Source organism: Myzus persicae, unplaced genomic scaffold (assembly GCF_001856785.1).
Source record: "Myzus persicae strain clone G006 unplaced genomic scaffold, MPER_G0061.0, whole genome shotgun sequence".
NCBI lineage: Eukaryota > Metazoa > Arthropoda > Insecta > Hemiptera > Aphididae > Myzus > Myzus persicae.
Window position 1 is genome coordinate 72550 of NW_019104110.1, and position 27299 is coordinate 99848.

The following is a 27299-nucleotide window of genomic DNA, read 5'->3' on the forward strand; positions in this document are numbered from 1 at the left end:
GAAATATTTTGTTGTGTACTAAGACATAATATTATTACAATGATAAATTGGTAATTACTCATTAATAGTTGGAATAATTATTTATATTTAGACGCTTGGATGTGCTTGAAATTTGGTATGTGTCTGTTTTATGAAGGTATAAGGAAACATAATAATGAATTAACGGACATGCGTTTGCTAGCCGTTTTTTATAAATCACTCTTTTAGGCTGGTCAAAACTTTTGCCCCCTATTTTAAGAACTGAAATATCGCCACTGCTGTCTATACATCATAATATACTTATAAATGTATAACTATATTTTTATATAAACATTCTTGAGCCTGTGCATATTTTATAAATTACTAGCTGATTCAGTGAACTTCGTTGCCCGCTAAAAATGCCAACTATACATGAGGCTTGGTGGATTACGGACCCCACCATAGGTACTCTATATGAATAATATGTTATATTTTATTTTTTATTTTCTTATTGAACCGTCTGCGAAATGTGAACTAAAAATGATAAATTAACTATTTTATATGAATATAATTTCAGACAGATGCATCTGTCTTAAACACGATAATAGCGATACACTATAAGCGTGATGCCTTGAAGAAGGGAAATAAGGATTCATTTATGTGTATATATATATATAGATAAATTGTCGAATTTTACTTCTCTGAACAATTCATCTAAAAAAAAGACATAATTTGACGGAAAAAAAGGTCAGGTGTTGCATGTAGCTATGGAAACCCATGGACAAGCCGTGATATGCAATATGTATAATGTATATGTACAATTTTTCACTTAAAAAATTAATTTTTTTCCGATTTCAGCCCCTTTAAAATCAAAATTTTGAAGAATCGATCCTTAGAACAAGGTGAAATTATTATATTAATCTATCCTCAAAATTTCAAGTCGATAACTCTAATAGGTTCGGCTCTGAGTTGATTATGAACCAGAAGAACACTTTCCATTGTATATATAGAAGAAGATTAGGTATTATTTAGTATTATTTTATTATTGACTATTGTATGTTTTCAAAAAAATAAAATTAGTATGTAGTTTGTCATTTTGAGGGACAATTTTCATTGACAAAAAAACTGTGGGCCAGCTGACCTTTCAAACTCTCTCTTGTGTCTGCCCCTGACGTCTATATTTCATATAGAACAGCATGGAAGTAACCTATCTTCCAGTTAGCATCCAGCATGCATATTTTAAATTTTCATTGCAGGTGTGACAAAATATTATGAAAGCTTGCACAGAATATCCAAAATACCCCTAACTCTATTATTTGGTAACGCTAAACAAAAACTGTATATCCAATGAAGACCGTATCCAGAAACATATTTATGGGGGGGGGGGGTTGGCCCTCCCCTGGCTACGGCCTTGTATCCAATAGCTTAGATATTTATGGTATTCCAAAATAAAAATGTAAGCAAGTGCATACTGCAACAATCACCTCAAATGCATAGACTGACACCTGCAACAAGAGTCTTGACCTTCCGGCAAGATATGCAATATGTAATGTCATAATGATAATCATCCCATCAACTGCGATAGATGTACAACTTCAAAAATCTGTTGCAATTATCAAAACAACAACCACTTTTAAAGAAAGTTTAAATAGTAAAATCAATAGTGTGTCAAATTCATTATCTAACAGCACCCCGCACTCGAATAATATAAATAATAGCCGTACTTATTTTCTGCAGGCAACAAAACTGAACACAAACCAAACGTACACACACAACAATGAATATTTACTTGAACAAACATAACAAAAACATAGAACCACAAATTACCTTCTTTCCAATCGAATTTACAACTCTTATAAGCCCACTCATCTAACTTTTAACAGAATATTACTAAAAAATGCCGACTAAAATATTAAAATAAACACTCCCTTATTAATACTAGCAGACTAAACTGATATAAAAACGAACTATTTACAATGCCTACTAAATGATAAAACAATTAATATTGCACAGCACAGAATCACACTTAACTCCGAATTCAAATTTTTATAAGCCATGTTGTTGACACACCAATATACCACCCCGATGGATCTGCTCATTAAAAATAGGTTTTGGTATATAGATGGATAGGAGGAAATGTCATAGAATCGTATTCTACTCAAACTCTCTAAGCTATTTGTATCACTATATTATATTATTGTTGTCATATTTACATATTATACTTCTTGTAAAGATCGTAAACAATGTTTTATTAAAAATAAAATCGTATAGCCTGTTGGAAATCAGGTACGTTGCATCTTTACAATATAAAACATAGCTCTAATTGAATTTCAATAAATACAAATGCTGGATTAGTATTAAATTATAAATAACAATTATGCATTATTTAAAATTTTATTTTACAAAAATTGATTATAAATATGATAACTAATATATAAATAGTCTCACAATAATACAATATTCTAAAACTAATACTGGTAATTCAGTAATTGAATAAAGAATGTAAGCTATCCACTAAGTATTTATGAAGCTATTATTACGGGTTTAAACATCAAATATTTGACTATATTTTGAACCATACGTATAAACCATATATTATAGGTATATCGTATATTTATATATATATTAAGAGATATTAATGAAAACAGATATAAGGCTTATAAAATTTGAGCTGGTCTTTAAAATATATGCACTTCCTTAAGTTATTTTAATGTTTATAACTCAATAGTTTATAATTGTACAATGTTTTATTGTAATAAAGGTAATCAGTTATTTTTTAAGAAACCAATTTAATTCCTTATAGAGGGAAATGGTTGTACTTTTAAAAATTAACTATGATACATTTTACAAAAATATATCAGTAATTTAAGCAATGCTAAAAATATCAAACACTGAAGTAATATTTTATGATCATAATCATGACTCACAGAATTTATCATTATTTTTAAACTTTTAAATGGTAAGTGCTATTGAAATATTATATTAGAATACAGCTACAACATATTTAGCACATCATGGGATATTCAATATTCTATGTGTGGCCATCTCATAATTTATGATATTTTTACAATGCGTATTTATATCATTTTAATAATAATCATAATTTTAGCTTACATGTTGTAGGCGAATAATTATTTTATAATGATTTTTAAGTAAGTGTTAGAATGTCTTGAAATTGCTATTTAAGACAAAATTGCTTATTATAAATTTACTATCAAATAATAAATCACATAAATACATACATTTTTATGGATCATTAAGTTAATATAATATGAAAATTACTAAATATTGTAGATACATATGACACTATGTTTATAATATATACAATACCTACACATTTTTTCAAATATAAAATAAGTCATAACATTTTAAATATTGTAATACATAAATTATAAAAAGATAAAAAAAAAATATATAAATACATGGTATTTAGACAATTACTGTCCTCAGCTAGTTGGAATTAGAAGTCGATATTGCATATGTGCATCTAAGCACAAAAAGTCCTTAAAATACTAATGACATAAAATGTATGAGTAGTTGTTCCACAAATATATTATTAATATAGCAACTACCTACATTATATGTCGCAGTGTAATTCTTTTGATTCTACTTGAATCTTACAAAACATATAATGCAAAGCAACCTTATTAATTGTACTTATTCTAGGAATAAACAAAACCATTGTAATGATATTGATAACACACAATTTTTTAGAAAATCACATTTTCGCAAACAATGAAAATGTAGGCATTTTTTCTTGTTCGTTCAATTTACGTGTACTTTTGATTTGAGCTTTTGTTGTTCGTACGTTCTTTTATAGAACATCAAAAACAAGTACAAAAATAATGTAACATCAGCAATCACGTACAGCATAAATAACCTCGGAAAATTGCAGTTGAATGAGTATAGGCCAGCATTATATGCCATGATCGATAGGAATTGAATCTAAAATAATGTCATAATATTATTGGTTAAAATAATTTTATTTTCAAAAATACAAGAATATTTTAAAATCAAATAATTGTACTTACAATTTGCATACGAGTCAAGTATTTTTTCCACCATAAGTATTTTTGCATATGGGGGCCCAAAGCTGACAAAAAGTAGTAGCTGTACATAACCGTATGAATGAATGAGTTAATAATTCCACCAAATATCAGTTGTTCTCCTAAAAATACGGTTTGATCATTCATTATTCAATATGTCTATTTATTTAATTACTAAACGATTTATTCTTGCTGTCTAATATAAGCTGCAACTTAATTTAATAAAGAATGGAATATAGGTACATTTGAATATGTAGGTACCTATTATACAACGGTAACAATATTTTTCTTTTAAAAAAGATAAAATAAATGAGCTTTTTTTAAAAAAAGGGTGATAATTTAAAAATTTAACATTCATTATATCAAAAAGTAAAGGTTTTTTAAAATATTTTTGTACACACCTAATTGAAATCATTAAAAATCGACATTTTTGAAGAAATAATATTTTTTCTCGTTTTCATTGTTTCTGAAGTTTTTACTTATTTATTTATCAACATTCAACATACATTCTGATATATTTTTCAAAGTATTTCAATAGATAAAAATTGATATTGAATAAGTAGGTTGTTAATAATTATAAATATTTAAAGTTTAAGTAACCGTAGTATTGTGGCATAGGGGTACCTCGAGAAATATTGGTCCACTACTTCACTTGTCGAAACTTTAAATATCCATAGCAAATTATCTACTTGTTCGGGTCAATTTTTATACTCAAAAATTCTAAAAAAATATTCTGATTCAAATTATAAAACTAATAGTAATTTTAATAATAATAAAAATTAAAACAAGAATGAAAATAATGTAATTGAACATGAATAGCTTTTATAAAAAGCTAGACGAACTAAAGATACGAATATCTGAAATTTCACCCGAAATAATTTGCTTACAAGATATTAATTTTAAAAATCTAAATACTGCAAAACCCTCCAACTACAGTGGACTTAGAAAACACAGAACCACTGGACTTAGGGCCAGTGGTGGAGTAACATTATTCATTAAATCAATTAAATCCATATATCCCTCTAAGCAAATCTCTATCTCAACATATCTCAATCTTAGAAAACGACAATCTGGTACTGTTTAACATTATTTAACCAACGTGTACATATACATCCAATTAACGATATATTTTAAAATACTGACTTGTCATTCACAAATGCATTCCTCTCACAAAGCCTCAAACAATATTTTCGTATATTTTGCAGAGTAAATAAAAAAACTAACTTAAACATCTTAAACACTTATGAAGTAATAATAGTCAACTGTATAGATAATCAAGTTGGTAAATTTTCTTTTCAGTTTTCATGTAGAAATAATGAGTCAACAATATCCAGTCACTATAACCACAAAAAAAAAAAAATGAAAAGTTAATTATGTTTTTAACTAACCATAAATTATTACAACTGTCGATTACGCTGACTACAGTCTGCAAGTTGTCAGCTGCGGGCTGTGTAATCTGACCATGTATAGTATAATATTAATAAATAATATACATTTAATATCGATATATTATCGTTGTAGTGCAATTCAAGCAGCCGTGGAGCCGCGCAGAAAGTAGATGCCAGATACATGTCCCTACAATTATTATGACTAGTTTTAGGTCTTACAATCGGATTACCTATTGTAAAAATACATTTTAAAATGTAAAATTATTTGACAAATGACTATAATTTTTAATTGTTACAAAATTTAAATTTAAATAAACTTTGATCCCAATTATTTTACTTTAGTCGGATATTATGATTTTCCTGACTCTTATTTAAACAGCAACAATTTGGGGGGTGTGTGGGTGACCCAACACACCACTCCCTCGGAACGGCCCTGTTAATTACTATGTGTAAAATATTCTACTTCTGTAAAAAAAAAAATAAAAAATATTTTTACCTTTTATGAACCTTAGGTAAGCCCAGCAAGTGATTACCATGTTTACATGATGATAAACATGTAAGAAAGATACTTGCGACTGTTTTTTCCTTAAGACAAAAAAAACCTGTAACGTGATAAATAAGTAAATAAATTATTCCATAATAGTAATAACTAATACGAATTGTCAGGTAAAATAAATACAATTTCTGTAGACAAAATTATAATGGTTTCATAATAATTGAATTGTACTTATATTTTTATGAGGAAAGGCATTTACAGTTTATAATTTAGCTGTTCATAAATTATTGAATTAAATATTATAATAATATGTTTAGACTTACGACATAATTTACTATAATTCATTAACTCTTGCACATTTTTTTGTTTTACTTATTAGTTATTGCACAATGCGTTACAAAAATATAAATAAGTGTGAAGTAAATGTAATAAATTAATTATTTACATAAATATGTACTTAGAGATACTACAGGAATTGGATGGACTTCAAATGATTATTGAAATCTAATATTCGAAAAATAATATACGATATCAATAATTATTACCTACTACGTTTGACTTGAATATTAGTTATTACTTATTAAAGTGAATTCTTTGGTATTATTATTAAATCAATGTAATATGATGCTAAATTAATTCAGTACAGAAATTAATATCAAAAATAGTGAGTGAATATGTTTGATTGTGTGAATAATATAAAAGTTAATGTCTGTTTTTTCATATTAAGAAACTAATATACTATTTTCTGAATTTATTTACAATTTCATATACTCGTAAACAATCATTTATTAAAGATTCAATAACCAATTTAATATTACTTTTTATTAGAATTTAACATACAAATTCTAAAACACATGCATATTTATTAAAATCTGTATGATAAAACGACAAGAAAATAATTTGATTTCAAAGGTAAGTTATTTAATAGTTTAAAGAGTTATGTTTAATAACACTTACAGAAGGAAAAATGATACCTTCTGATATTTTATCTAAAAGTATAGTTATGATTTTTTTAAATTAAAACTTTGTTTAAAAATTGACTTCCACAAATAATATATTGACTTACAAGATTAAAAGTAATTTAGAATAATATATAAATAATATATACAAATGAAAAATTAAATCATGTACCTCGGATGGTTCAAGAGTAGTACAATGGAGACGACAATATTTTTTGAGACAAGAGAACGTTATTATGCATTTCTTAGAAAGATTCCAGTTGTAAAATCAGAGTTGAGGGGGGGGGAAATATTGCTTTATCAGGTGGCAAAATGAGGTGGGATCGTTTCCCAGTGTTTAAGCTATAATTTAGTTGTACAAACTCCGTGGTTGGTAGTGAAGTCAGACCACAAAATGTTAGTACATTTGGGTGGCTTAATGGCTAGTTTTTTAATGGATTTAGTTTCTGTAACTAAGGGATTAAAATATGTCAATTCGTATGGATAAAATGTGTTCGGCTACATAATATAATTTAAGTTAGATCGAAGAACTATTTCAGTTGCATTGTATCTTTCAATAATGTCGTAGGTATTTTATTTAATAACACGATAATAACTAAAAACTAATAAGAATAAAAATCGTATGCTGTTTTAACGGTTCAACCACATTATTAAGAAAAGCAATATATTTTTAATTTATTTAAGTTTATTTTTTAAGGCAAAAAATAGGCAAATACTTACTGTGTCTAATAAATCGATTACTTTGGATAGGAAAAAAAACCATGACCCTTTGTTTAACTGAAACAAATTAAAAACAATTTATTTAAGTTCTATAAAAACAAATATATAAAATGCATTAACCTGTAGGAATATAAGGATTTAAATTTTTCAGTTTGATTTTATTTACCTCATGTATAAGAAATTGATTGAGATTTCGTGGAAGTGGATGGCATAAATGATTCAAGTGGTAGTCCACTGCTCCAGGCGTGAAAAAAAACTAAAATGGGAATAAAGTAATACAAGAATATTTATTCGTAGTATAGGTATTTATATATATATACTGGTGTATCTATAAAGATTAGCTTATAATATATTTTAGATTTTAATGCAGTACCTACTCAACTTCATAAGAATCATAACAACTCCTCGTAAGTAATAAAAGAGTTGCTGATTTTTTAATAAATAAATATATTTGTATTTTGTATACATCATAACGACGGTTTTTAAGTTCTATTGAAAAAGAAATATTTTCAAAACTGGTTTTGGTAATATTTCCCGACGTTTTGCACGTCACATGGGTATTATATTATACGTGAACTTACAACTAACGGATACTTTTAAAATATATTTATGATCATAATAATTTATTAAGGAGTCATATTATGAATGTTTTAACACTTAGTATGGTATAGTATAGTAAATTAACAAAAAATCAACTCACCCAGCATACAAGCCAACCATTATAAATAGTTTGTATAGCATTATACAAAAGCATCACATATTTGATATTAAACGGTTTCCGGTTTTCCATCATATTTGGGCCGAGCTTCAATACGAAGAATAAGTACATAGATAGTATTGAAAGTACTGGCCATGGTGAACTCATAAGCGGCCACGAGTCGACCACTTCATCTATAATAATATTATATCATTATTAATCATAATAGTTTAAGAGTAGGTAGGTGCGTAATTATATTTATTAATGATTGTTCAACTCGTAAACGAGTAACTGAATACGTGAGTACCTGCGTACACATAATGCATTCTCGAGGGTAGGAAAAAATATGACAATCGACGATTGGTAATAATACCTTATAGTACAAAAATGTATAAATGATTAAATAATTAATTAATACTTGAATACTTGCCAAAAACTAGCTCCTTTTCAAATAATTTTAATAATTGATCCTGTGTTTCAGCCATGAAAATATTCAATTTAGCTTGCGTCAAATTCGCCATGGTGTTTTCTCTTGATGTGTTCTCCTAAGATTATACAAAAAAAATATCCATTGAAATAGTTAAAATAATAATAATGATAATGATGATAATAATTTAGATTTAATACAATATGGGGATTATATCATGCGATATATGAATCTATACTGTTTAGTCTCCGTCTAAATCCTTTCATAATTTGTATGATTTTAAATATAAATGATAAAAGATGGTATTGTTTTTAAATGTTTTTTGTTTGTTCTCTGTAGTATACTCAAAAACTATAAAACCGTTTTCATTAAAAGTTATATGAACAGATTCCTTGAAACTTGGAGGGTATTTATATCTTATTTTTTTGAAGTGAAACTTCAAGAGCAGAGGGTACGAAAAAAAAAGATTACGACATACACAATAGGTAGTGTGATGGTCAATACCACGAGCAATTAACCACGATGTTTCGATTCCGGTCGAGGGAACCGGCTTATTTGCATTTTTTTTTTTTCAGAAAAAAGTTTCACTTCATCTGTGCGTACTAACAAAGTCATAACAGGCACCTTTTTTACCCTATAGGTAGCAACCTACATGGTGGACCTCACATGAAATTAGTTTTGGCTCACGAAAATTTAATACGTTACTCTTTATTTAAATAGTTGTCCTTGCTTACATATTATTTTACTATTATAATTAGTTTCATAATTTATGTGGCATCTGAAATGTATTACAAATATATTTAAAAAAAAAATAAATGTTAAAATCAAATACCTATGAATACAATAATTACAATGATTGCTTTAATGATTTATAATCATGATCAAATTTCTTAATTCTGGAAATATTTTTGTGTTAACATATGAAGACGAATAATAATAATAACGATATTGGATTTACGTCAACTTTTAAGCATTCGTAGAATCTGTCTCCATTTTTTGGTTTTTACATGAAAACTATGTCCAGGATTAAAAAGTGAAAAATAATAAAATTAATCATTCAAATTGTGTTTGTATTGTATATTTAAACTGAAGCAAAACGGAAAACAATAGAAAGATAGAAAATTTTAATCCAGTTAGGTCAGGTAATACAGCTATAATAATGTAATACCTACTATAGTATTCTATAGGGTGTATAATACTGTATATATTATGCTGTCTACAAAAATTTAATGGAAGATGAAACACTTGCATTATTTAACTCTCGATATCAATATTGTTGACTTATATTTGCTTTTATTTTTAAATGTAAGTTATGAATATGATATAAATTGTAAATTTATAGATAGTTAACTATTATACAATCCATGTTTTTCGGTGAAAATTTTTCTATTTTTCTAATTATTAAGGTTAAGAAAATAATGATGTTATAATTTTGTTGTTGTCTGTAAATACTTTCGTCTTTTAATGTTAATATAAGTGTCTTTTAATTTTACTGAAACATTGACAGGTAACTTGATTTTGTGTCCTTATTCGTGTCTCATATTTTAAAAAACTGTCTTATAAAGAAAAAAATATAGTAAATGATTAAATATAATCCTTTCTATTGATTTATATTAAATGGGAGACATTATTATATTACATTTTTAAAACAAAAATAATCTGAAGGTTTTATTAACCTGACGAATAGTAGATTTCAAGTGCAGCTCATTATTGAGTACCTAGGTCACTGTAATGGATGTGTTAAATTTGAATAAAGTGATAAATTATTGATTACAAACACAATTCTCAGCAAACAAGGTCTGTTTCCTATATTTCTATAGACATTTTATAATATAGTATGTATGTACCTAAGTGTACCACTATAATATTATTTATTTTATTATGCATGGGAAATAATAAGAATATATACTGAGTGGAAAAAATTTTAACTTTAAGCTAAACTTCAATTTTTGATTTATGTATGAAAAACTTATGATGAATCTTGTAATTAATTTAAGTTATTAAATAGGTATACATCGAATCACAAATGAGTTTAAGAATTTAGTGTTTTTTACGAATATTATCAACATTTTAACTTGAAATTATTATAAAAACAATAATGACAATGGATATTTATAATTTATTTAATGTTGGTAAAACCTAATATATAATTTTGAATAATATAATCAAACAAAAAATAAAAAAATAGTACATTAAAAAATCAGGTAAAACGCTTTATTTACGCAACACCAGTTTGGACCTAATCGATGTTATTATTTTGTTGTGATTCTTATTGTAAACCTCATTAATTTCATATTCATCAGTACTTTGATTATTACTTTATATATTAAATTAATTTTTAAAATAATTGTTTAGTTAAAATACTTAAATAACTTATACAATTTAAGTAAATATTATTATAAATTATTATCACTTTAAATTTTTAAATACATAAATAAACCAAGCTCCACTGAAAATCGTTTTTAGAGTTTTCATCAAACAGTCATTGCTTTCAAATTAATATTTAAAACAATAACATACTAAAATGATTTTGTATCAAAGTTCATATTCAAACACTGTAATATCAAATATTAGATATTTAGAGTGTGATTTAAATAAATTCGTTTTGTTATTTTTTATTTACTCCAGAGGGAGTTTATAATTTATTGAATATTCAAATAGATGGTTGACTTATTAATGGATGATTATAAAAAGTTAATATGTGATTATTTATAATTATGAACGTACACATTATTATTGACAAAACAGCCAATATAGGTATATCATAAACTGTTAATTTCTTTAATAATTTCGTCCATAGGTACAGCATGTATAATGTAGAATAGTGATCGAATTAGTTATTTAAATTAGCATTGTAAAATTTTTAATCTTCCAACTTAAAAACTGTGTCACACGACTTTATTATTATGGTACATTTCTACCTGCCAGAGACCAGATGATTTGTAACAATTACATAATACATGACTCAACGACCAGATAAAAGCAACAGCATCGCAGATAGTCATGATTCACACTCATAAAATAATGCAACACAAACAAATCAGGTTCAGTGCACGGAGTTGTAATTTCTCACAATTGAAAATCGTACATTATTGTGTGGTCGCGGATAAATTTTTTTGTCATCGACCAGTATTAACTTTTGAATTCATGTCAAGGCGAATATGTACATAATATTTACTATACGGTTATCGAAAATATTCTTACTAAACAATTTGCGTCCGTCCTCGGTAGATGTCTTCGATCGCTTTCGTTCTGAATTACGGTGGCTTACAGAATACTATATCGTACGAGTTTTGAGACTGGGCTCGAATAAAACATGAACCAAGTGTGGTGCACTCACGACGACGATCGTATTATGGAAGTCTCCAGTCGACAACCGATCATGTTATAACTATTAAAGACGTTGTCTACAGCGATTATTGGTTGACGGACAGTGTTTACGAAACGAGCCGGTGATTATGCTAATTGCAATGCAATATGAAGTTTGACCGATAAACAAATAACGAATTTTGTGTGATTTCCGATCGAGAAAGTTGTACATCAGCCGGGCGGCAGGCGGTGCGTATATGTATATAATAATGGTACGTCTGTTGATGGCCTATCTGATAGGTGACGATGTTGCAGTGTCATACGCGAATGGTTTTCCCAACAAGAGCAAAAATGACTATGCCCTGAGTATCAAAATATTAGATGATAATAGATTCGAGACTAATGTATATTGTTTATTGAGAAATGATAATGGTAATTTCAGGTAAAAATATTAGTCTGTACCTTTACGTACGCGCGCAAAAATGAAAATAATTGCACGGTATTTAATTGTTTTCATTGTTTTTTTGTCAATATAAATGAAATTACATATATATATATATTGCATTAAATTTTATTATTCGTTATGATTGATTGTATTAATTCGTTGAATTAATGTATAGTAAATAGTAATATATAATATTTTTCGTTACGATCCCTCGAATGAATTCGTAGAATTCATTGCCTACGACAATATCAATCATGGATTAAAATTATAGATGCAAACCACAAGTCTCATCAAATGGTGATCATAAATGATGCGAGGTAAAGATTAAAACGAATATTCATCATGTTTTTATCACTGGAAATTTATTTTGAAAAAGTCACTGCAATCGGGCGTGTGCCTCATCATTTAATTTGAAAATTATGATTATGATATAAAACGATTTTTGTGTAAAGTAATAACAGTTTGTTTTTCCTAATTTTACAAAAAAAAAAAAAATTTCAAATTTAATAATGTTGGTTCTGAATATTTTAAAAGTATAGCAAATGTGTCAAGTGCAATGAAATAGTATATTATAATTGTTTAACATGTAATATTTCAGACCCCAGCCATTTATTGATTCCGGGTATTAGTTAAAACAATATGGAAAAAATTGTATACAAATTACATTTGTATATAGTACTATATATATACTTGTAATGCTATTTACAAGTTATTTTTTTACAAAAAATTCTTTGATTTACTTGTACGTTATAATATAATAATGATTATTTATTAATATGCATTTTTAACTTTTTAAAGCTCAAATCGTCATACATTTAAAATAAATCGTATAAATTAAATTCCAGTTAAAAAAAAAATTAGAAATCGATGCACATACAAAGTTATGTAAATTTTGAAGCAATACTTAAATAAAACTTTCAAAATAAGCAATAAAAAAAAACCAAACCCTCAAGGTGTAAGTGAATTACTTATCTTGCATCAGATAGCTTTATATATTACTATTCACTTATGGCCCGCATCACCGAACATCACAAGAAAAATAGGAATTTCCATTAATTGAATGCGAATCGAACACACTTCGATCATCTTCCAGTAACTTATGAAGATCGAAGACCCCCCCCCCCCCCATATGCTCCAGTTGTGACATATCCTTCACAATCAAACACATCATAATATCTGAATGCTTGACATTCGAAACGGAGAGACGAGACTGGAATAATATCCAACATTCTATCAGAGGCCCTTCACCCGGACAACTTTAAATACCCGATATTACGATAACCTTTATTATGAAGTCTAATTTAATAAATCAACTGTGATTTTTATAATATATACTCAATGCAATTTAAGATTAAGTGTTAACGTATGTTAATTCAATTCAGTCAATGGCCATAGTCACCGAGGCTTTAATAATAATAATAAAAATAATGTATGTATTATAAAATATTATTATTTATTCGACTATATACCGTTCATACACCCATTAATGGAAATAAATTAAAATACATGTATGTGATATTATGTCTCTAAACAATATTTCCATTAAGTTTTAATAATTAATTTTTCAAAGTCTATTTTAAAACTTTATATTAAACTGTTGAGTAATAAGGAAATTGCGTGTTTCAGTGAACAACGTTATTATTTTAGCACATTCAAAAGTTGTTAAAACCATTGTGACGTTTACAAGGGTGTGTACTTCTATAAATTTGGTAAAGCACCATTATCATTATATTCATTATATTGTGGTTATAATATAGAATTTATAATTTAATTACATGTGTGTTTCATCTTATTTGCATAAAAAAATTAATTATAAAATTTTTAGATGCTAAAAATCCTACTTCCGCTAATGGATAAGGCAATAAAATCTACTTGATAACAAATAAATCATTGTAATTTTAATGGTTTTACATATTGCTTTTATGCTTTAACCTTTTTGAAAAATATAAAAACAACACGGAAATTAAATTTGTATTATTATAGTTTAATATTCAGAAAGTACTATTTTCTTGTAGTTTAAACTAACATAAACATTTAACAGAAAAATTTAAATTACTTAACAGAAATTTAAATCTAAAAAAGTGTTTCTCTTTTGTTTTTTGTATTTTGACTCATATTACTATCATACTCAAAATGACAAAACATAATAAATACCTACACACCATACAACATTTATTATTTATCATCACAATGCAATTCTATAAAATAATAGGCATGTCATTCTCGATTTTCTCATAAAACCCCATCCCCATATTTCACATTTTTATTATTTGTTTACAAATACTAAAATTACAGTTAGTAGTCAAGGTCGCGAATAAAGTATAAACTAGTTTCTTTATTAGGTATCTGATAGGATTTTATTATTTTTTACTCGTACAAGATATTATGCAAAATCGTTAAATGTTTATACACCTATTGGTATTATGTATTATTTAAAGTAGGTTTCTGTATGTTGCCCGTGTACGGTATTTTTTATATTAAACTGAAAATTAGACATAAATAGACAATGGGCGGCATTGACTTTCTAACATTATGGGTGATATTTCAAAAATGCACAACGACCAAGCCTTAGGACTATCTGTAAAACGAGTTAGTGGACATTTCCGAAGGTCATGCTGTAATAAAATCTGTCTCGTTTATACATGTGTATTTACACCTCACTTTTCCCAGTAGTTATAGTATTCAATTTTCTCATTAAAATGCAATTATAGTTAACTTATTATTGAAACGACAAGTGAACTAATCGTACAATAATATTATAAGAAACAGATGAGCTATGATTTATCAACAATAGATCGCCATGACCACGGGCGATGCTTCAAAACCTATTATTTGTTTTGAACATAAAAAACCCGTATTCGTGACGTATGTCAAATATGTTCAATAATACTGTCTACTTAACCAACTTTAATATTATTTATACGCGTTTAATAACTTCCTTGCGGATTTCAATGGAACCGTACACTATACTAGGTATAAAATGTTATTCCTAGGTGATCAAATTTCGGTCATCCACACACATTAGTCTTAAATTTTAAACATTGCAACTGACATATTTAACTGTAATTGTATTATAATACGCACATTAAGATCGATATTGATCATTGTGAGCACTTGAGTATACTTCACATACCATGATAATTTAGTGGGAATATTTCTACAATGGATCGCGGCTTTCTTATGTAATACACTGGTTATTAGTTTATTACTTATAATAAATGCACACTTTTAGATTCTCAGCTATGTTGTTTTGAAATTAATTTCTATTTTTGTCTACAAATATTCTGTTGGCTAGAAATGATTTTCGATTAATTTACGTATAGAAAATGTTTTTATTAATCTTCCAATGTATCAGTTTAAATACGGTTTAATGAATAAATGAGAAATAATTTTTCAAAACTTGACTGTCAGTTATTTGGAAATTCATCTACGTGTTTGTCATGCGTAGTGGGTATCAATGTATCACACACGTCTCCATCTATCACACTTATCTAGTGTTTTAGTTATTTTTTTATATAAACATTTTTTTGACTGCATACACGTTTTTGTTTCTAATTGATTTTTCGTAAGGTTTTCGTTGTCATTGTTACTTATTAACAAAAATATATTTATGACTCATAGATTTTCCTTGTGGATTACGAGTACGCACTTGTAACATTGATAACAGACAAGCTACAACTTTTTAATAAAATAATATTATATACATCAGCACATCACTATAGACAAATCTACCTATACTTAATTAATTTTTGTTTTTATATTAATTGTTCACCTTTTGTACATTGGTTAATGAAAATTTAATTTTTAAAAATCTGGGAAAAATAATTTCTACAGACTATAAATTGTATACTTAGTGGTATTTATTAATTTTATATATTTAAGTGATTTATTACTCTGTAGTTTAATGAATGTTCTTAGTTTTGTCCCAGGTATTTACATTTTGAATTTTCTAGTAAAGGACATTAGGACTTTAAATCATATTATACAACTAACGTTTGTGCAAAATATTCGTACCAATTTGGTATATGTTTAATATAATATCGTCTGTAGGAGAATTAAGCAATCCTCACTTTATGTAGTTACCTACACTTATATACTATTGAATATTATGCATAGGTAGGTACTTAATAAACGGAAACATTAATTAAGATAGAAATTACAATTTATGATGAAATGCTTGGGGGGATCAAGGGGGGGGGGGGTACCCCCCTCCGTTTGGCCTATTTTTGTCACATAAAAGATATGATAAAGCAATACATGTATGTACACCGAAGCCTCAGAATGGTAAAAAAGTCATATTCCATCTTTCAAAAAAGTTCAGAACTCCACTGATGGCATGTTTTCTAATTTGAAATTAATATTTGAATTATTATATTGTAGGTACATAGTATGGTAAAAATGATTAGGTATCTGGTATCTGGTATATATTATAAATATTTACCTACATAGGCTTATATTTACTCATATTTTAAAACAATAATATGTACTATAGTTTTTAATTAATTATTCATTAAAATTATTTTAATAGTATACAATATGTATTTATATAATGAAAATATGAAAATGATGATAAAAATAAAATAAAAATAAATATCTAAGTGTATATTTTTATAAAAAAAACCTTAAAATTTAAATAAAATCTTATTTTATTGTTCAGTATTTATATAAATATTAAGTACACTAAAATTTAGTGTTAAAATGTGTTACTAAACCCACTTGCCTAATAAACTCATATTTATGTAGAAATAAGAAATTATATTTATATTTTATAAAGAGAAAAGGTTAGCATGTCATACTTGAGTCAAGGCTCTCTACAATAGGTAATTTTACAAAATATAGCAATCCGGTTCGATATGCACTTTAATAGCATTTATATATTACATCATTTATGTTGTATCTAATACTTTCTGATTAAGATCTAAGAAAAACTGAAATTACTTTTTTTGTATCTATTAAAACATTTTTTTTTAGTTAGCTGTATGCTGTAACACAATTGAATTACCAAAACTGTAAGTAGTGATTAAAATCACTATAGACTCAACATAATTTATCATCGTGTTAGGTATGGTCAGTAGTTAACGCTATTTGAAATTACAACCACAATGATAATTTTTTTTATAAAAATAAATTATTCATGTCTAATCATGTTTTAAACATCATATTTAACTTTTTTTTATTTATAACTAATAAATATTATCATTGTACTTCGTACAAGAGTTGCACTAATACATAATACTTATGATAACTTAAAATATTCACTAATGTAGCTGATATTATTATTAGTTAGATAATAATATTATGTAGAATATATCTAACTAAATTTAGAAGTAGTTATTTATGAATTGTATACATGATTTTTCTTTTAAATGTTCAACGTTTTCTTTGAAAAAAAAAATGTAAATGTCATTTTTGTTGGTGATTTAATTAGTAAAAACTTCAAAAAGTGTTCAAAAGTATCTAGTGTAGCATTTTTATGAACTAAAAACGTTAATTGGATTTTACAAAGTTTCTTCAAGTACTGAAAAAAATAGTAAATTATTACTATAAATAGTAAATAGTAATTTATAGTATTTTAATTTATTTGAATAATTTAAAATGTTCAGTTGGTTCTTATGATTGGTGTTTTTTTATAGAGGTATAGAATCTCCATGATAGAATGGGGCGGTGAATATCAGCTCTTTTCAGGAATATTAAAATTGTTGTTATTTAACTTGCTGTTATTCTTATTTTTATTAGAAACAAACATGTTCCAATTTTAATCAAATTATTAATGATAGGTAAATTCTTGGCAAATTTCAAATTTATAACATACGTATCGTGTTTTAGTGATTAAATACTTGAATAAATAAGGAAATCATTCTAGTCCACAAATATAATTATTATTATTTGCAAAAGCTTCCATGTGACACCAATAATTTATACCCACCCCGGCACTATAGTTTATTAAAATATCAAAAGAAGGAAATACCAACATTCAAAATTATATGTAATAACTACCTACCTACTAGCCTTGAGTCGATATAAGTTTTTCCACTAATCGTTAACAAACAGAATAATTTGGAAAAACCCAAAATTATTTTGTTTTCGTCGGGAAAGAGGATAGTATAAATGTGTAGAATATTTTTAAAGAGTACTGATATGCCCTCGGCAATAAAATATTTTCAGGAAACCCATTTCGATTTTGATATAGTAACAATATTATGCTGTACCGGTTTAATCTATAAGTTATAACTTATGACATATATTTACATTATTTTGCATGTAAATGTGTATCAAGGAAATATAATCCATAAAGAACTGTATTAAATAATATAATCATAATAATAATTATAATTAATATTAATATATTATTATAATTATAATTAATATTATAATATTATTATAATTTTATGATGTATGAATTATAAAATAATTTAAAATAAATAATAACTATTGACAATCGTATTTTTGTTTAAAATATACAATTTATTTGAAACATTTTTATTTTAGTAAGTTTTTAGTTGAATTTTATTAGTGAAATATGATGACTTAACAATTATGGTATTGAATTATCATGAATTATTCACTATTAATGAGCATATTATGCCATTTGATATTTCTGGTACTATAAGTCTTAACACTGATTATCTTATAAATATTGGTTTAGTGTAGTGTTTCTTATTACTATTCTCAAAACATAATATTAAAGATATTAAACTTAAAAATTAAAAAAAGGGTAAAAATGTAATTGTTCTAAACTAAAACTTAAACATCCAGCATCGTTATATTATATTTAAAACGGGTAACAGAATCATAATTTTACATTTTTTATTGTTCAACAACCACAATATTAAAATAATAACGATTATGGTGTAAGCACCTTATGTATTAAATCAATATTGAACTAAGAACTTCAAGATATTATGTTGGGTTGAAAGAAGTGTTATTTGTTGAATTATAATACTAAGTTGTACGAATAATTTCGTATTTTTCTAACACATAAAATGAACAAATGTAATTCAAAATTCAAGATATCTTGATAAAAAAGAAGATTTCTATTATTCTGCAGAACACGTCGTATGTTATTAACTAAATAAAAATTCTATGTAATTTGAATATATTTTATTATCCTAAAACTTATTACTACCGAGAGAAGACAAAACATGTATATTGTATACTGATACTTTCCCCCCAAATGGAATCTAACTATGTAGTATATGTGTTATAAATATTTGCTTACATTTTAATGTTAATTCTTATAAAAATTGACGTTATTTCAAATTTTTCTATAGAACAGGAGTTTTTTTTTTAAACTGCTTACGAGAATTTGTAGTAAAGAAGTTTCACTATCCCAATGCAAATTCTTAATACACCTACTATGTTATTATTATTGATGACATGACGTGTTAGTAACTAATTTGCCATATAAAGTGGTCACGATGAACTGATTAAGTGACTTACGTTAGGTAACTTAACTATTATAAGAAACACATGTTTTATGAATAATATATATATAATCATAATTATATGCATAAAACGTTACTTAATAATATACTAATTACCTAAAACTGCCCGAAGGATTTGCATCTTCTTTTTTATAAGTGACTTATTATACAATATGCGTTTGTATACATTGAATAATATATTTCAAAAAAAATATTTTGAAATTAAAACTTTAATTCTGTTGCTGTAAACATATTTTTGGCTGTTGCGTTATATGAAATTCACCTATAAATTTTTTATGTAAAATCTGATAAACTTTCTTAAATTTGTTCATAATTATGAAAATTACTGTTCTTGCAATCTTCGTTTTATATTGTATAGGTATATTACTTTTCAAAATAGATTTATTAAAATACAATTGTAATAGCATCTAATAAAATTTACCTAGTCAAATATTGACTATGAATAAACTACGAAATTAGTTGTGGAACATAAAATAGAAGAAAATTATTTTAAAAAAAAAAACCAATAAACATAGTTATATATCATAATATTATAAAATTGTATTGTAGGTATAAAATATCAGTGGTTAACTCTGGAATCTGGATTTTGTCACTTAATAGCGTACTCTAAAAATATTGTGTCCCAACATTGAAAATAAAAATGTCCCATTTAACTTTCTTAAATAGTTAAAATAAAATGTCGAGATACACAACAGTCCCTCCTCTTCCTCCTGTAGTCTTTCAAGGCAAACATAATTGTTTATTATAACATTCATTATTAACAAATAATTGTAGAAAATGTTTAATAATTGAAATTAGTGAATTATTGGTGAATATTCATTGGGCAGAACTAGTCACTAGACATATTCTAAGTAGATGATTCTGTAAGTCTTGAAAATAATGAAGTTTAGATTAAATTTAAAATATCATATCAAAGTAGAATGTATTTTGAAATACAGTGGAGAAATTAACATAACCCGTGGATGCCAGTTAAATAATTCATCAATAAATTAAATAATTGTGTAACAATGTTGTAGGTATGAGTATTCATTGATCAATAAATCCAATGTGATTTATTAAACAAATTAACAGTAATCTAAATTTGTTTAGAGGTAAAGGTATGTATTATTGTAGTACGCGTGCTACTATTGTTATTTAAAAAATACTATGTTTTACGTTTGTTGAACTGTATTGTACTTATAGGTTAAGGGGTTATATTACATGGCATTACCATATTATGCATGCGTCGAGTAAGACTCCAAAACATACTTCGGCGTAGTAATATTGGCTGTGATATTTTGTTTGAAACATTAAATAGTAATTACATAATATCGACTAGGAGGATGAATATGTATGAGACGTTATTCGTATACGAAAACTGTTTCCCAGAAAAAATAAACATTTTATACAATAAAAATATGCTAATTTATTTGGAAGTTTAAAATTATTGAATTGTGTTGAGATGAAAATTATTAAATAAGAAAAATATATTCATAAATCATAAATATCTATGATAATGAAAGTAATAATTGTTTTGTAACTAATCATTATGGTTTACTTTCAACCTGTTTTTTTTTTAAATTTAGATATACGGTCGTTTATTAAGTTTAATAATTCCCGTATATCATTTAAAATTGTTTAGGTAATTGCTCATCATTATCAATATCTTTAATATATACTAATAGAAACATGAATAAATATTTAGTGGCTTACAAATTTATTTATCTATATAATTTAGAGTTTTAATAATATTCCAATAATTTTGTGTAGGTGTATACACGATCTATGATATCTGAAATACCTACATACCTATAAAATAATTTAATTTCCGGTGTTAATGCAACTTCGAAATCCATACAAAAACAAACCACCATTATCGGGTCAAGCGCTAATATAAAAACTGTAATTTGGATTACAGCGCCACGTCGGGTTTATTGACCATATAATGTGACATTGTGACTTGTCAATACCAGCACTTATGGTTTTTAAGCCCCACATGTATAGTATTCATTGACATAGGGTCTCCGAAACGATCGTATTATGTCATCGTATATGTAAATAAACAGAGTGTAGTCTGTAGGGCAGAGTTAATTTTTAGTAAATCCTACTGAAACCAAGAAGTTGACAAGTAGTAGGTATGTAAGGTCAATGTGCCTACATATTATGTGCATGACCTACGCTTAACCTGTTATTAGTATTGCATGCGCAGTGTGGACTGTGAACTGCGTATGATGTAAAAACATGTTTGGCTAACGTTTATATTTTTTAAAATATATTTTATGCAAAATATTTGTAAGGCATGCATACACCAGTGTTTTTTCTTCATAAATTACAGACATATACAAGTACTGCAACACGCCTACATCAATTGATTAAAACGTTCGGCACAATAGTTAAGATACACTTACTTTAAACGGACCTAATTTATGTCATCATCAGAAATATTGTCGGCTATGACGATGATTACTTACAATGTGTAATACTTTCGAATTATAGTGAGATACCCGTGAATGTATTAATTGCCATGTTATTCTAATGTAATAATTTTAACTATACTTTTTCATGCATCGATGATGGATAATTTAAATAATTTTTTACTCAGAATGTTAAAATGTTCATGAGGATTATACAATTTATGAGTATACTGTATGTATTTCGTTATAGCTATAAAACACTATTCACACTTCAAATTTTAATAATATGTGGTAACGAAATTATATAATACATTGAGTGATCACTTAACAGTAAACATTCATTATCTTGAAAAATATTAACGTTTTCGTAAATATTTTTCGTAATTTAAATTAATTATCTACCAGAAAAAAATTTTTGAAAGAAAATTACAATTCTTATTATAATTCTTTATAGAAAGTATGTGTGTATTTAAATACCTAACATTTTTTATTTCATATCTCGAAGCAGAATATTTTTATTTTAGAATTTTGGATGTATACAAATATAATGTTGAACGAGTAGTTCATCAATTATAAATATTGAATGTTATATGATTAACGGAAACAAGGTGTGAAACAGAGGTATCCCAAAAAATATTAGTCGACTACTCTCCTCACATAATCTTCAAATACATTTAACATAAACTATACTCGGTAGACATTTGATTTTAATGTATCCATCAAAATTCTAAGAGAAATTATATACACTGGAATATGACATTTTAAGAATGTGATTATTTTTTTTAAAAGTAAAAATATTGAAAATGTATAGCTATAAAAATGTAAAACATATATTTTAGATTCTGAATGTATTGATTTTACAATGGTTTGTGTTTTAAAAAAAAATTATTTTTGTGGCTGAAGACCCTTTTTCTAATAGAAAAACTCTAAGATCATAAACTTGGAGGGGAAGTTTCTGGTAGTAAATTGGTTTTAGTTGATATATATTTGGGAGGTAAAGTTTAAAAATTCTTATTTATTTATATAATAATTAGGAATTTCAAAAATAAAATACGAACACTTGTTACAACTTCAATATTATTAATATAATAATATAAAATAATTATTTGATATTAGTTATGCCGTAGTCATCAAAAAGTTAAACTATCTTCACTCAGAATATTTTTTCATTGTATATAATAATTTATAATTAAATCAAATCAAAGTTTAACACTTTCATTACTCAATGACGATGTACACTCGAAACCTACTGTACACCACAACGATTACCTACTTGATTACTTTTATTTCATTAAAAATGTTGGAAGTAAATTAAAATCATATTAAACAAATATTTTTAAAAATGTAAATACTCTTCAAGATATTGAGTGACTTACAAAAAGTATCACTCTGCAATTTACACTAACACATCTAATGGATATTTACGGTTTAACCTACTAATAAACATCGACACAGATAATAATATGTGTAGTCCTTCTGTATTGCTTGTGTGGTCAAGCATTATAATTGCTATAAGTTTTTGAGTTGATTAGAGTATCTTTAGTAAAAAAATATTAAATAGATTTGATTTCATAGTATTAATATAATATGTGTGCCTAATACAATGATGATAAGGGTAGCACTTCATATTCGACTTAAACATGCAATGTCTTTCCTTCATATTATTTTATGCTTTCGTGTTTGTACAAATTTGTGAAATTCATTAGTCTACGAGTATCATGTTCTCTCACTGATGTTTTGAGAAAAATATTATTTTTGATAGTTTAAAACTAAAACCATATCTACACTTCCATTTGCAATTTGAAATTCGATATTATTTTTAACATTTAAAATTGTATGATACAAATATTATTAGGCGGTAAAATAAGCCGGGCAGTATATTATATAGTGTAGCAATTGAGTGTAGGTCACGTTTCGGTAAGTTCAGTGCAGGATGGTGACATGTATTTGAGTAGGTATACAATTTAAAAGCAATGATAAATTATATAGTGTTCAAAAAGCGATTTTATGCCAGACATCACGAAAACATCCTGAATTTTAGAAATTTCTTTAAAATTGTAAATGCTAGTATTCTACAGTTTTCATACTTCTTTCTTACTTAAATGAAAATCGACAAATTAACACTTCTAAGTACCACCAGACTCAATTTTTGATCTTTAACAGGAGTATATAAAACTTTTTGATCTCTTTCACCCGTAAAATGTTCACGGAAAATCATGTAGGTATTCACGCTTTAAATTCTGAGAAGTAATTGTTTCATTTTATAATAATGATGTTTTTTTTTTAAAAAGAATCAAGTTTTTTTTCTAGCTGTACGTCAATAAGATGAATTTTTAGTAGTTTTTCTGAGAGTAAGAAAAAAACAATCAATACATTTTGAAGAAATATCAGACATCGAGGTTGTAATTACTGTGCTTCGCTCAGAATTAGCAATAATTATTAATTAATAATTACTATTAATGTAATATCATAATAAATACCACTATCAAATGAGTACTATGATCAGCTGATTTGAGACAAGTGTCTAATATTCAATTCTCTGTCTTTTCCTACTTTTAGATTCCAATCGGAACGATCATCTTAAATGATATGTGTGTGTGTTCATGTTATTTTTTTTTCTTTCTAAAAACACTTTTTATAGCAGAACAAATGCTTCAAACTTCAATATTTATGATAGTTTTGGTTAGCAAATTGGATCTAGTTTTTACTTTGGGAAAGTTCTCAGTACTTTTCAAAATAAACTGGAAAACTAAAAATAAATTACAGAAAAACTGGAATATTTACGCAACACCAGTTTTTGACTGAATGGATTCTGTTTTTGAATGTACCTATCTAAAAATCAATATCTGCAAGGACTTGAAATATATGCCAAATATGTCTGTTATCATTTATTTTAAATATTATAATTTTCAAGTTTTCAATCATCTTTTTTTGTGCTATCTATAGGATATTTTAAATTTTCAACTTTTGGATTCTGAGTGGAGCAATGAATCCTTTTTTAAAATTTTATTTACATTGATATATTATTGTTTTGTTTTGAGATCACTACAACGAAAAACAAGGTTCCTATAAGTATTGTTCAATGAAATCTAAAAAATCTAGTTAACATTTTTGTTTTTAGCGTTTGAAGTTCACATTTTAACAAAATTCTGAAAACTCACGAATAGTTGCAAATTGTTTTGTACACCGAAATTCTTATAATTTTTATTTAAATATCTAATATAGAAAATTGAATCCAAGATTCCTCATAAGTTTTCCTTACTGGAATAAAAAAAGGTTATCACAAAGTTCATTTTTTATGAGGATTTGAAGTTAACATTTTGATGAAATTTGATTTTTAAACATATATACCATATTTCTCAAAATTATATTTGTAATTTTGTTGTAATTCAAAAATTGATGATTCTAACTTGAAATAGTCTATAGTCTATACTATACTTTTCTATAGGTACACAATCCAATTAAGAAAATATTTTAAGTTATAAATTATACTACTATACTACTATGTGGTACACTCCAATCTAAAGATATGAAGACTCTTTAGATTCTCGGTATTGACTTTAAAGTTAATAGCAATAATATATGAAATAATTAATAATAATATAAAAATATATTCGATGTTTCTGGAAAAAATCTCGTTCAACTTACTGTGTTACTAAAAGAATAGATAATTACTTACAGAAATACATTTTATTTTTTATTTGGATTAGTTAATAATCTATACAACTTTTGTGTTAGAGGCTTAAGTAAATTTATAATTAAGTTTATCTTGAGGAGATAAGCCATCCACTGACCAAAGTCTTGGGGTGTCATTACTAATTGTAATACAAAGAAATTATAAAATGACATTAAAAATAAATAATAATGGCTGTCACACTGTCTCCGCTCAAATTCACTTTTCGTATAGGTATGGAATTATTATCATTAGATTCAAATTTAACACATCTATTACAGCGACCAACTCAACTATGAGGTACACACAAAATAAACCATACAACAGAGTAATTACTCTGTTTATTTTAAATTACATATTGTATACTTAACAATATTATAATTTATAATATAACGATGTCCCTTTTTTTCAGCAATTTTTGTTTTTATTAAAGTTTAACCTATATTTTTTGTTTGGTAATAAAAGAGTTATGTCCTATTAACTTATCTACAAATAAAACAACTAATAATTTTAGTAGATATTAAATTATTGGAAGAATTTTTCGTGTCTAGGCGTGAGGGTGTGCACATTTAAAATACTACGTTTAATAAAAAAAAATGCTCATAACCTTCCACAGTAAAAAAAAATATTGATATAATATATTTTTTTGGGATAGTTCGTCAAATAGAATATAATGTAGTGAATAAACATATATCAAATATAAAATAATTGTTCTCCTAGTTGTTTAAATTTAATAAAATACCTTTTTTGTTGACTTTTTAATTTAAATGTAATATTACTCAACCTTTATAACATTGAAAACCACTTAAAGTGTTTTAAATGTTATTATTACGCTCAGATTAAATTTGAGAACTTAAAAAAAACCGTGCAGATAAATATAATTTTAACTTTCTACGTTCTAAATATTTTAAAACTACCTGTTAATAGTGTTATCGTTAATACTGCCATTTGACACTTACCTCTTGCCGTTTAAAGATGAAACTTTTTCACCACACAAGTAAAAGATTATTGTCAGTTATTATTATAAATTCTGACAATTTTTCATGTTTTCCATGCGACAGAAGATTACATCGTCCAACACGTATCCAATTTTATCCACCACTATATTAGGCAAATGAAATTACTTTTGTACTAATTTTAATTTTTAATAGAACAATCAATATAACATAAGTTTATATCATTCTGCAAAAAATGATTTGCGAACTGTACGCTAACCGATAACACGCATTAGTGATAGTTGTGTTTGAGTGAATAGCGTTCTTAACCGATGATCGCAGAGTTCGAGGTGAGCAACTTAAATGTATAATTGGACTCCAATTTCTTTGCACAATTATTATTTAAAA

At 26.2% G+C, this 27299-nt stretch overlaps 1 protein-coding gene across 1 annotated transcript; it reads right to left on the reverse strand.

The window, feature by feature from the left end:
* Window positions 1–2186: 2186 nt before the first annotated feature.
* LOC111038842 (elongation of very long chain fatty acids protein 4-like) lies at window positions 2187–27207 on the reverse strand. The gene is made up of 8 exons (XM_022322093.1): window positions 26916–27207; window positions 8695–8809; window positions 8268–8458; window positions 7734–7823; window positions 7568–7624; window positions 5889–5994; window positions 3990–4126; window positions 2187–3903 (listed from the first exon to the last, which is right to left on the reverse strand). Exons 2-8 carry the CDS (start codon window positions 8783–8785, stop codon window positions 3724–3726), a joined length of 852 nt encoding a protein of 283 aa, XP_022177785.1. The 5' UTR covers window positions 8786–8809; window positions 26916–27207; the 3' UTR covers window positions 2187–3723.
* Between the last annotated feature and the right edge of the window lie 92 nt (window positions 27208–27299).

Bases quoted from the DNA above. Each gene is read 5' to 3' on its own strand.
- LOC111038842 (XM_022322093.1), bottom strand. From the start codon at position 8,785: ATGGCGAATTTGACGCAAGCTAAATTGAATATTTTCATGGCTGAAACA. The intron at 7,824-8,267 runs GTGAGTTGATTT...TTCCCATTTTAG, and splicing joins ATGGTTGGCTTGTATGCTGG to TTTTTTTTCACGCCTGGAGC. The intron at 5,995-7,567 runs GTAAGTATTTGC...ATCACGTTACAG, and splicing joins TAATCGATTTATTAGACACA to GTTTTTTTTGTCTTAAGGAA.